The 13,445-nt window shown below is 42.4% G+C and overlaps 1 protein-coding gene across 2 annotated transcripts in view; it reads left to right on the forward strand.

The window, feature by feature from the left end:
* The window catches only part of LOC112252251 (thyroid hormone receptor alpha-like), a 95,460-nt gene extending 90,411 nt beyond the window's left edge, over positions 1-5,049 (forward strand). For both annotated transcript variants that reach the window (XM_042322213.1, XM_024423328.2), the window contains 3 exons: positions 1,873-2,019; positions 2,746-3,004; positions 3,350-5,049. In XM_042322213.1, the coding sequence (XP_042178147.1) occupies positions 1,873-2,019; positions 2,746-3,004; positions 3,350-3,600 (657 nt within the window). In that variant the 3' untranslated portion in view covers positions 3,601-5,049. The remainder of the gene's footprint in view (positions 1-1,872; positions 2,020-2,745; positions 3,005-3,349) is intronic.
* Positions 5,050-13,445: the final 8,396 nt, after the last annotated feature.

A 13,445-nucleotide genomic window follows, 5' to 3' on the forward strand; every position in this document is an offset into this window, starting at 1 on the left:
TAGGAACGCCACCTCCTGTGGGGAGACATTGCTCAGTACTAACAGTAGGAATGTCATTCAGAAAAGCTATTATTGAATCTGCCCTGTTGCCTTAGCAACCAATTCTACGTAGCCCCCTCTGAGAGGAAAGTACTTCCCCCATACACACGTGTCTCCGTAGCGATGGTTGCCTTGGCGCTGAGGTCCAAACAGTTGTTGCATGGCAACCAGGCCAAGGAGACATAGCATGCAGAGGCTATGTTAAAATGGTTTTATTGTTCAAAGTAAAGTCGACGTGGATCTGCTCAGAATGGATTGATCCAGTGCATACCTGAGGTGTTGATAACAACAGCCTCGAAAACAAGCATAACAGAAGGAGCACTGGTACAATCTCACGCACTCACTCAGTACATCACCTCACTCACTCACTCAGTACATCACCTCACTCACTCACTCAGTACCTCACTCACTCACTCAGTACATCACCTCACTCACTCACTCAGTACATCGTTTCACTCACTCACTCAGTACATCAACTCACGCACACTCACGCACACACATGCGCACACACACAAAACAGGCTCCACTGTGAAACCACACATGCGGAGATCATCCGTTCACCTACTCTGCGTCTCACAAAGACACAGCGGTTGGAACCAAAAATCTCAAATTTGGGCTCATCAGACCAAAGGACAGATTTCCATTGGTCTAATGTCCATTGCTCGTGTTTCTTGGCCCAAGCAAGTTTCTTCTTATTATCTGTGTCCTTTAGTAGTGGTTTATTTGCAGAAATTCGACCATGAAGGCCTGATTCACGCAGTCTCCTCTGAACAGTTGATGTTGAGATGTGTCTATTACTTGAACTCTGTGAAGCATTTATTTGGGCTGCAATTTCTGAGGCTGGTAACTCTAATTAACTTATCCTCTGCAGCAGAGGTAACTCTGGGTCTTCCTTTCCTGTGGCGGTCCCCATGAGAGCCAGTTTCATCATAGCGCTGGATGGTTTTATTGACAAAGTTCTTGGAATTTTCCTCATTTACTGACCTTCATGTCTTAAAGTAATGATGGACTGTCGTTTCTCTTTGCATATTTGAGTTGTCCTTGCTATAATATGGACTTGGTATTTTACCAAATAGGGCTATTTTCTGTATACCACCCCAACCTTGTCACAACACAACTGATTGGAAAGAAATTCCACAAATTAACTTTTAACAAGGCACACCTGTTAATTAGAATGCATTCCAGGTGACTACTTAATGAATCTGGTTGAGAGAATGCCAAGAGTGTTCAAAGCTGGCAAGGCAAGGGGTGACTACTTTGAAGAATCTCAAATATAAAATATGTTTTTATTTGTTTAAAAGATATTGGGTTACTACATGATTCCATATGTGTTGTTTTCATAGTTTTGATGTATTCACTTTTATTCTACAATGTAGAAAATAGTCAAAAATAAAGAAAAACCCTTGAATGAGTAGGTGTGTCCAAACTTTTGACTGGTACTGTATATTTGAAAATAAAGGTAGTGGAATATTGGAATGTATTTGGAAATACACTTGGAAAGTACTCAAATACACACATGTTTAATTTCAAGTACACATTTTTAAATACTCCATGCATTTGAACTCAGGTCTGTTAAATCCTAGTGGTTTTTGAAATAATGTATTTGGAAACAACTATTTACAAATAATTAAAAAATATTTCAAATATAAGTAGTTTATTTCTGCCACATTATTTGAAAATACTCAAATGCAATGAAAATAAGTCTATAAATACAAAATACCTAAATGAGCATAAATTTGAACCCAGGTCTGGTGAGAAATATCAAACCAGAAGGTTGATTGATCTGTGTTTGCCCAGTGGGACTTTTCATTAGACGCCATCTTGTGCCCCCAGCCTGAGGACATAGGTCAGTCCCCCGGGGCTCCCACCCCAGATGGAGACAAGGTAGACCTGGAGGCCTTCAGCGAGTTCACCAAGATCATCACCCCCGCCATCACACGCGTCGTCGACTTTGCCAAAAAACTAACCATGTTCTCAGAGGTGGGTTTAAAGCGCTTTGTGTAGTGTGTGCCTGTGTGTTTTTGTGTAAGTTCCTGTGTGTGTCTGTCTCTGTCCTGTGTCCTCATTTGGCCCTGTGTGTCTCTAATGGGACTCATCAACACAGACTTGACTGTGATTACCTCCTCCTTCAGCAGAACTGTTTGTTATGGTGTGTCTGTCTGTTCATTCCAAACGTGCGTGCGTTATTACACTTGTTAAATTGTATATTCACCACTGCCTCCTCTATATGACTCATACTGCTCTATAATGAGGACATAATGCTGCTGTTTCTCACACACACACACACACACACACACACACACACACACATTACTCACCTTCATCCACAGTCCCCGACAAACAGTCCCGAAAGGTTGTGATTCACCAGTTATGTAATCTGTAGCTGGACTATCATTATAAATAACTGTCTCACTGGCCAGCAGAGGAATAATGTCGCTAACTGTTGTGGTAGCTGCTAGAATTACTGGATATTTAGTAACATCATCTCTGTCACTATGTTCCCAGGCTGTGTGTATAATGTACTTATGCCCTATAGTTACCTTGTGAGACCTGCAGAGTGTGTGTGTGTGTGTGTGTGTGTGTGTGTGTGTCTTGACCTTAAGTGCTTTCTACTTCAGCTGACTATAGGTTTCCTAACAGGCCCCTCACTGCCATGGGATGACACTCTAACAGTCTAACAGTCTCCCTCTCCTCTCCTCCCTCCAGCTGCCTTGTGAGGACCAGATCATCCTATTGAAAGGTTGCTGTATGGAGATCATGTCGCTTCGTGCCGCCGTGCGCTACGACCCAGAGAGTGAGACGCTTACCCTGAGCGGCGAGATGGCGGTGAAGAGGGAGCAGCTGAAGAATGGCGGGCTGGGCGTGGTGTCGGACGCCATCTTTGATTTGGGCAAGAGTCTGGCGCAGTTTAACCTGGACGACTCGGAGGTGGCCCTTCTGCAGGCTGTGCTCCTCATGAGCTCAGGTGAGGAGCCAGGAGGCTGTGAAAGGTTATAACAACTCTATGAACATACATAATAGCTATGAAAAGACATAAGTGCTTTGAACAGACATATCAGCTCTATGAACAAACGCAACTGCTCTATTAACAGATAAAACAGGCAATCAATGGAAGGACTAACCACTTCATGAACAGACATAACCACTTTAAGAACAGACATAACCACTTTATGACCAAAGAACAACTGTATTGAACACACTGAAGGTCTCCCTATGTTTGTAGCATTTTATGAACAAGCTTCAATATCTCTACCATTTCTCTATTTATTATTATTGGTCTTTAAAGGTATGTATTTTGCGTTCCTCTCAGATCGCTCTGGCCTGACATCGGTAGATAAGATCGAGAAGTGCCAGGAGACATACCTGCTTGCCTTCGAACACTACATCAACCACCGCAAGCACAACATTCCCCACTTCTGGCCCAAGCTGCTGATGAAGGTGACGGACCTGAGGATGATCGGGGCATGCCACGCCAGCCGCTTCCTCCACATGAAGGTGGAGTGTCCCAACGAACTCTTCCCTCCGCTCTTCCTGGAGGTCTTCGAGGACCAGGAAGTATGAACTGACCCCTGACTTTTGACCTGGAAGAGATAGAAGAGAGAGGGGGGAATTATGAGGGGGAAAGAAAGGGAGTAACAATTGGCCTCTTTCCTCATTTTGTGAAACACAATATCACCACCAGCAACACGGATAGTCACCAAGAACAAAGTCACAGAGAAAAACAAAAAGGCTTTCTTTTGCATAGCCGTTTTGATGATTTGCACTTGGGGCTCTTGTGGCTGCTGGGCCCCACTTTGAGTTGGGGGGTGGGGCCCCCCTCTAAAGTGGGGTTCTCTGGCTGTGGGGCCTCTCTCTGAGTTGGGGTTCTCTGGCTGCGGGCCCCCCTCCCCTCTCTGAGTTGATGGTCTATGGCTGCGCTGTGCGTCTCTATCTAACAGAGAAGCTAACAGCCCTGAGCGGTGTTCTGCTCCAGTGTTGTTATACACCTGGTGCACATGTATGCAAACCCAAACCCACGAGGTCTGGTTGGAGTACTGGTACTGATGGAGCTCTGTGTTAGTGGAAGGCAATCACTCTGAGAGGCAGATGGTTGACACAAACATACACACTTACATTCACAATCACACACTTTTACAAAACCTCACACATACAGCCACTGATGTACATCTACATTCACCTAACACACACACACTACTATAGACAAACATATTCATACAGTACATGGACTGATATAGCTTTTCAGAGCTGCCCATCACGCGAGGAGGGCAGATAGCTACTTTATTTTGTCCCACAATCGAGCTTCCATCAGGGGGCTCCACCCTCCAACCAGCTCCCCTCTTCACCAGCCTCCTCACCAGCCTCCACTGGGACAGTTACCAAGTGTACCCCCGCACTTTTCTCTTTTGGACTCTTCCCTTCCACCCCTGGTGTGCAGAGTTACACATATACCTCCCTTTATGACAATGCAAACACACATACCTATTTATGAATACAAACAATATCCAATTTGTTGTGCAATGGTGCAAGAGTACCTGCATTTATATACGCAACCCTTTACCCTCACACATACAAGTCCTGTATACCTATCTTACTGCATGTATATACAGTACACCGGTCTAACTGCATGCACATGTATCTCTGTACCTGCATAATACCCACTGGTTTACCTCCATATACTTCTCATCAGATTACATACCTCTCTTAACCCGTATGCATATATATATTTTGCTGAATATACATATACAGTTAACATAACTGTCTACCTGTGTATATGTGTACCTCTCCTATACATACCTCTCTGTGTGTACACACACAAAACAATACTGTTCTTTTACCTCATATGACGGTTGATCCTCACCTAGGCTGTGTCATTCCACCCATCCCAAACCTCCACTACATCTCCCGTTTGGGCTGCACTGCACTTCCTAGTTGCAGACTGTGTGTGTCTCCTCCATGTTGCCCTGCCCATCACACAGGACTCCCGCCCCCTCTGATGTGGGATTGGTTGAGGGACCGGGGGGGGTGTCACTGACAGATTCTACCTCACCTCCCATGTCAGAGCAGCTGCCCCTCTGAGTGCAAATAAATACACTTCCACAGCTGCCAATATGGACCTGTTTGTTCCCCTACTACACCGTTCAGTATGGTTCTATGACCCCTGAAATGTGAGAGGCCACTGGCCTTTTACACTTTTATTTTTGAAGTATTTTTATCACACAGGACCAAGTCTCTTACTGGATTCCCCTATTGTATGTTCAAGACAGGAGAAACAACAAACCCACTGGTGGTATAAATATTATCTGTCTGATGACAAACTCAAAGGAAACTTTCTTTCAGAGGAAAAGACAGACAGTACACCTTGGAAGCCAAATGAGCTCAATGGACGGGCCAGGCAAAAGCCTGTGGTAAGAAAACACGAAAAAAACTCCAATCTTTAACTCAGTTCAGCAGTGTTCACCTGTGGATGGATACCCTGGTTCTCAATGTGGCAGGTCCAGAGACGAGACAAGAAAAGACCGAGAGTCCTAGCCGATGCAACCTGCCACATATTGTACTTTTACAGCATCATTCACAGTAGCAACCCCCTTTCTCCTAAAGTGTGAAAAGTAGTTGCCACAGAGAGCCACAAAGCCTTTGAGATGACTCTCTGACTGTCCTCCCCACACATCCAATCCTACACCCAGCCATCTATGAGCTTTCGCTACATGTCCCCCTCCCCTCTCCTTCAAAGCCATTGACAGGTATTTGTTTTGCACTAAACTGACGTCTCCCCCTGTATTTGCCCTATATATGTCCTCTGTTGCTATACCTCTCTTCTCCTGCAGTCTTACCCTAATCCCTAGCTTGAGCACGGCGCCTAACATTCTGTCACTACACACACACACGCGCGCACACACACACACACATTCTCAGTATTACCACAAGGGGATTTAAAGGAACCTAGAAAATAGGATGTCATTCAAACACATGCGCAGAGATGTGATATGGTTCACTTGAAAAAGAGATGCCGATCTCAATGTGGCTTTAATGTTTAAATAAAGGATACATAAAAGATATGCAGCATAATGATAATCAACTCTTTATCACTGTGAAGGAGCCAGGCTTTGACCAGACGGTTGGTTTGGTATAAGGTGTAGAATAGGTTTGGCTTTAGCTGTGAATGACATGGAAATGTTCCCCAGAGGGGTCGTGATTAACAACATGTAGAAGAAAGGGAAGCTTTTCCACACAGCCAGTGGTCCCTAGACTACTGACAATCTCATACAGAATCAGACTCACCAGCACCGCAGAGCACACTGCCTTCAGACACCATCAATCACACCAGCACAGCTGATGGATCCTCAGGCTCTCGCTGGCCATCCTCGTGCCAGGACAGTGTGGATACAATCAACCGACAAATGTTATCTTAGGTATGTCCTTCCACGCTACCCCCACACCTCCCATTCTCCACACTGTTTCTATTGCACCACCTTAACTAACCACACTACTAAACCAGGAATATCATCTACATTCTCGAACTTAACAGATATCTTCCCGGACACCAATTAACTTCTTTAAATGGAGAATCTCTATCGAACACGCTTCTTAGTCCAGGACTAGGCTTTATCTGGGTCCAGGAAACTAGCCCCAATCTCCCCCTCCACTTTAAGACAATCTCATGCTTTGCCCTCACTCGCTTTAACCTCCCCATAACTCCGTCCTCCCCACAACATAGCTGTCTTGCTCCCCTCTGAACATCCAATCGAACCCCAAGCAAAAGTAGCACTTAGAGAGGAAAGGAAATCCCAGGAACATGAATGATATGTCGTCATGAAGAATGTAAAACTTTTTTTTTTTTAAATGTAATTTTATTTCACCTTTATTTAACCAGGTAGACCAGTTGAGAACAAGTTCTCATTTACAACTGCGACCTGGCCAAGATAAAGCAAAGCAGTGCGACACATACAACACAGAGTTACACATGGGATAAACAAACGTACTGTCAATGACACAATCTATATACAGTGTGTGCAAATGTAGTAAGATTAGGGAGGTAAGGCAATAAATAGGCCATAGTGGCAAAATAATTACAATTTTGCAATTAAACACTGGAGTGATAGATGTGCAGAAGATGAATGTGCAAGTAGAGATACTGGGGTGCAAAGGAGCAAAAAAAGGAATAACAATATGGGGATGAGGTAGTTGGGTGGGCTATTCACAGATGGGCTGTGTACAGGTGCAATGATCGGTAAGCTGCACTGACAGCTGATGCTTAAAGTTAGTGATGGAGATATAAGACTCATGCTTTTTTTGCAATTCCTTCCAGTCATTGGCAGCAGAGAACTAGAAGGAAGGGCGGTCAAATGAGGAGTTGTCTTTGGGGATGACCAGTGAAATATGCCTGCTGGAGCGTGTGCTACGTGTGGGTGCTGCTATGGTGACCAGTGAGCTGAGATAAGGCGGGATTTTACCTAGCAAAGACTTATAGATGACCTGGAGCCAGTGGGTTTGGTGACGAATACGAAGCGAGGGCCGGCCAACGAGAGCATACAGGTCGCAGTGGTGGGTAGTATATGGGGCTTTGGCGACAAAACAGATGGCACTGTGATAGACTGCATCCAATTTGCTGAGTAAATTTTTGGAGGCTATTTTGTAAATGACATTGCCGAAGTCAAGGATTGGTAGGATAGTCAGTTTTACGAGGGTATGTTTGGCAGCATGAGTGAAGGATGCTTTGTTGTAAAATAGGAAGCCGATTCTAGATTTAATTTTGGATTGGAGATGCTTAATGCGAGTGTGGAAGGAGAGTTTACAGTCTTACCAGACACCCAGGTATTTGTAGTTGTCCACATATTCTAAGTCAGACCCGTCCAGAGTAGTGATGCTCGACGGGCGGGCGGGTGCCGGCTGCGATCGGTTGAACTAGAGAAATGAAATGGAGAAGTCCCAGACTGAAAATGTTGTGCACTAAGTGTCTTTCTGCATATTTGTGAACTGGATGGATGATGAAAGTGGATGATGTCACACTTCCGGGTTGAAATGCTGTTTGTCTGACAGATTGATCTCAATAAAGTATTTTACATTTTTTTGAAAAAGAGACTCCGTTACGACTGAAAGCCCAGAAACAGAGGGAAAAAAAAGACGACTTGGATCTTAGTTCACGACTTGGATAATTATGTTGAGGTTTTTTGTTGTCATGATTATTGTTGTTTAGCATTTGATTTAATTGCTCAGTTAATGTCTGTGTTGTCAGAGCTTGTCTGATATGATGCTTTACTGTGTAAAACAAACAGCTGTAGACACTTTCTGAACATCAGTGCAGTGTAGGGGTGTGTCTCAAATGGCCCCTTATTTCTGACGCAGACTAGGTCTTCATGAAACTTCACTTTGATCTCAGCTGGTTTGTATTGTTCGCTCAAGGTGGAAGACCCCCTTAACTCACTGACCTGGGTTCTCCTCTAACCAATCTTAACCTTGATCTATAGATGGGTTAAAGTAAAACTGGCTTTAGATGACAACTTGGTGGAAACGTCACCCCATGAATTTGCCGTCTGTCTATCTTAATGTAAACAGGAATATTATATACGTTTTTTAAGAAAAAGTATTACTGTAAAAAAAGAAACAAGCTATAAAAATTTCAAAACAGAAACCACAAAAGAGAGATTTAAACAACGATTCATACCTCAGACAATGAAGTGGAAACAGAATGAAAAGGAGTTGTGGTTCGCATGCATGGATAGCCAGCCGCTGTATCGTACGCTCACATTGTTTGTGTGAAGCTTCTTGACAGGAACTGTATATAAAATGACACCATCTTAAATTCAAGCGGTATTTGAGGCTTTTGACATTCGTTCTGAAGTGTAGTTTCTCACAACCACTTCCTTTAACAGGCTCAGGATAGACTCACAGGATCAGGAGATGTTTAGGTGAGGTTCCCTCCACATAGTGTGTATTAGGATGTTCTGTCCTAGCTCAGTATTGAATGTAGCTCAACAAGATCTATGTCACAACTGTTTATGTCCCTCATCACTGTCTAACCAAGCCTGGACCCAGATTAGGTTGTCTTGTAAACTCCTATGGTCATTATCACAGCAAGTTGAAAAGACTGCACAAACCGGTCTGGAGGCATAATGCTAGACAAATCATACAGACATTGCTGCTCTGCAGAATGTGATAGTGGTTCTTGCGCCCAGACACTCACTGATCAATTATTTTTGTTAGATGTTTCATAGGTTATGACAAAAAAAACATACATCAAGAGATGGTGACATCCCAGAGCTCTTTTTATTGTTAAAAAGTTAGTCTTACTTACGTCAAACATTGTTAACGTTCAGTTTCTTACTTGGGTACGTTTCCCTCCCTCAACCTGCTCTTGAGACAATTATTTTTATGAAATCAGCCATTGAATTATGTCCAAACAATCTTTAGCAGTGTGCTTTCTCTTCTCTCAACTTACCTTCATGAATACTGGTCTGAAAGAACCAGATAAGTGAAAGCAGTATGGTGGAAACTCATCCATTTCCTGTCAATTTCCAGTGGTAATCATTAATCAAGTACAGTATATAGAATGGGAGATTGTGGGATAGCTTGGAGCGAACACAGTGTAGGCAGAAGGAAAAGTCCAATACCTACTCCTGTGTTTTTCAATCCTGGTCTTTGTGTTGGCAAGGCAAGAGTATTGCCCAAATATTGCTGACAAGCAAATGACCATCTTGAGGTTTCAGTTCAACATTTATCTGCTCTTCCCACCAGTTGAATGGTGTAGAGCATGTCTGATGGATGGGATAGTAAAGTTTCTATTCTCAAATCAAGGACCGGGATTGGGGGAAACACTTTTATACACCATATTTGTTCTGGTAAAAAGAAAAACATCTGAAATTTCCAATGAGACAAACTGTGTAGAGGTGTTAACAAATTTGCTCAGGTCTGACTAAATGTTATGTGGAGTGGTGAACGGAGGCTATAGAATTCTCTGTTTGTGTGAGGTGGTTGAAGATACAATTCCTAATGTGATGAGTAGGCCTAGAGTTGGTAACAGTAGTCACTGCAGTGCAGCCTAATAAGTTAATTTAATTCACAACTGTTTGGGCCTACGGAAAGAGGGGAGATGCAGATTGTACAATATGATGTCCATCTGGCCTGGTGGAGGAAATTATAGTATAATTATTTTTATATAATTCAGAGGCACAGACTCTGTGAGTGAAAGGGGCTGGGATTCTGTGAATATGTTTGCTCACCATGGATGGCAGATGCTATCCGCTGGTCACGCAGGGTAGCCTAGTGTTAGAGCATTGGACTAGTAACTGAAAGGTTGCAAGTTCGAATCCCTGAGCTGACAAGGTACATATCTGTCGTTCTGCCCCTGAACAGGCAGTTAACCCACTGTTCCTAGGCTGTCATTGAAGATAAGAATTTGTTCTTAACTGACTTGCCTAGTTAAATAAAGGTAAAATAATTATTTATTTTTTAAACTCAATATTGGGAGATTTGGTAGCCTAACTACAGACAGATTAGGGTCTTTTCTTTTCAGCCGTAGTCATTTGACTTCAAAACTATGTTTTTCCAGCAATTGTATTTTGAAATATAAGACCAATTCTAGCTGCTGTTTACTAACAGCCGCAACTCCACAATCAGCTGTTTGAAATTAAGCCAGCTGCCCAAATTGCAGGCTGTGTGGGCCTATGTGCTATGTTTGTGATTTAAACAATTCACAGCGATATTGTAAAGGAAGCTATTAATCCTCGGTGGCTACATTATCCTCTCTGGTGTAATATTTAGAATTATTTTATTTATTTAGACATATGTACAAACAGGACTAATTATTAAATTTTGTCAAGTTTAATAATTAATTAATTTGGGCAATTTACCAGTTTGTGCTGCACCTACTTCAGCACTCCTACTCCCCGCGGCTATGGTCATGTTCCTAATGAAGGCACAAAATGGGAGAAACAGTTTCGAAATCTTTCGAATAAGAGTTCTCATTTTGGTTTTCCCTTAGAAAAAGGTATTGATAGTGAATGCGACCGTAGGTTGTCAGGTTATAGATTCAGCACCCCTCAGTTTGTTTAACTTAGCTTATTATTAAGCTTTATTTCAAGAGTTTAGAAATGACAAGGTGATACAGAGGTGGAGAAGGGAGGAAGTTGAAAGGGAGAACTCTGGGTTGAACCCAGGTCTCCGGCGTGTGTTGAGAGTGGGGAGTGTTATCACTACACAGATAATCTCTTCATATGGTATTATTGCTTGAGAAAAAGCATATATTATAACTATGCAAGTTGATGCACAGTAGTGGTTCTTCTCGTCCTTTTTTTCCATTTTGATGGCCGCTTGTTGACACTTTTTCTCTTATAAAACTGCAACTTTAGCTCAAGTGAAAGCACCGGATGCAAGCCTCAATGTGTGTCTCTCCCCCAGAAAAACATAACCTCATGCAATCATCAGGGTTTCTCAGCCTAGGTCCTACAAGTATTAAAGTTATATAAACGTTACTGTTGTTAACCCACTATGTTGTACCACGGTTCTTAATCAAATAATAACTTTCAGGGGTTTTGTCAGAATAAAATGTAAAAAAGTATATATAATTGAATTGTACAAACAGTGTACTACTACAACACAAACACACACGAGACAATTCCGGAAATGCACTGTGATTCCTGTCACCTGCTGCTCAAGCCAGTGTTCTGTTCACATTGCATATATTATATTGACTGATGGTGTTATGTTATGTCCGATATGTGTTGTTCTGTGTTGGGCTGACTGGTTCAAACAATCAACCAGGGCAATTGTAAAATGTGGTTTTGAGATTTGTATTCATTGTTTTAAAAGAAAATATTTGTACGGTAGTTGTTGCTAGTCTAGTCGCAATATATGTATCTAATAAATACATACTCTCTTTCTCTGTCTTTATCTGTCTTGTTACAGGGTCTGTTTTGAACTTGAACCTGAATAAGTACAGTACCGTGAACTCCATGTGAGGTTGCTTTAGATTGTTGGGGAGGAGATGACGTCATAAAGGCAGTCTTCCTCTCCACCAATCACAGCCTGTCTTTCCCACCCTTGTTCTCTGTGCAACAGATAGACTGTCAGAGCTTCAAAACAGAGCTGCTCCCTCCGGGTCAGACAGGTTGCAAAAGTTTCTGAGTTCACAGAGTAACACACACACAGGCTGACAGACGACTCACTCAGACATCAGTTACAGATTTTTCTGCTCAGGAGAGTGCTTGCAGCACCACAGAAAGGCACAAAAATAGCACACACACACACATACTTCCACTCTCACATACACACTTTCATCAAATTGCATTACATTAAAAAAGGACACTACTTAGTGCTCAAACCCACATTTAGAAACCTTGCAGATACTGTATATGAGACTGTAGTTTAAATGAAACCAGAGCTTGTGAGTAATGTGAAGTGTGCATGTCATCAATACAATGTTTGAGCACGTGCCTGGGCACAGGTTAATTCAAGCATGAGTTTCTTCACTCTGTGAATGTAAATAGCCTGCCGTCCACGCGTCATATAGTATATTCAATAATACCGCCCAACCCCCTCTACACACACACTCATGCAAAACAGTGTTACATAACCAGTAGGTAAAGTCACTGGGGAAGCTGGGCAATATTACAACCTATGTGTTGTGATTATTGTGTTGTTTGCTCTATAACCTGTTAATTCATATGCCTTGCAACCGTGATATATACTGTAGGCCTAAAGGCAGCGACAATAAGAAGACACAGTGGCAGAATTAATTCAAACACATCTTTGTTTTATCACAAAGCCAGATAGCAACCTCTGTCCAGTGAAGTCCACAAAGCATATTGCAGGTTCAGTAACAGACAGTTACATGACCTATAGCATGGTCAAGCAAGTCAATGTTTCTGACATTTTCAGACCACTAAACAAATTGATTTAGTCACAAAGAAAACAGGATCTGCCTCCACTATTCCAGCACCATTTCAACTTCAACATTTCAGCATCATCAAATCACCTCTGCTTAATCTAATACAGTGACAACTAAAAGATACCAAAAACAATTTATTCCAATCAACATGGCTATGTTTAACTATTCTTGTGGGGACCAGCCATCCCCACAAGAATAGTAAACAAACAAACATTTGACCAACTGGGGACATTTTGTTAGTCCCCCACAAGGTCAAATGCTACAGTGCCTTGCGAAAGTATGCGGCCCCCTTGAACTTTGCGACCTTTTGCCACATTTCAGGCTTCAAACATAAAGATATAAAACTGTATTTTTTTGTGAAGAATCAACAACAAGTGGGACACAATCATGAAGTGGAACGACATTTATTGGATATTTCAAACTTTTTTAACAAATCAAAAACTGAAAAATTGGGCATGCAAAATTATTCAGCCCCCTTAAGTTAATACTTTGTAGCGCCACCTTTTGCTGCGATTACAGCTGT

Source organism: Oncorhynchus tshawytscha, linkage group LG01, assembly GCF_018296145.1.
Source record: "Oncorhynchus tshawytscha isolate Ot180627B linkage group LG01, Otsh_v2.0, whole genome shotgun sequence".
Lineage (NCBI taxonomy): Eukaryota > Metazoa > Chordata > Actinopteri > Salmoniformes > Salmonidae > Oncorhynchus > Oncorhynchus tshawytscha.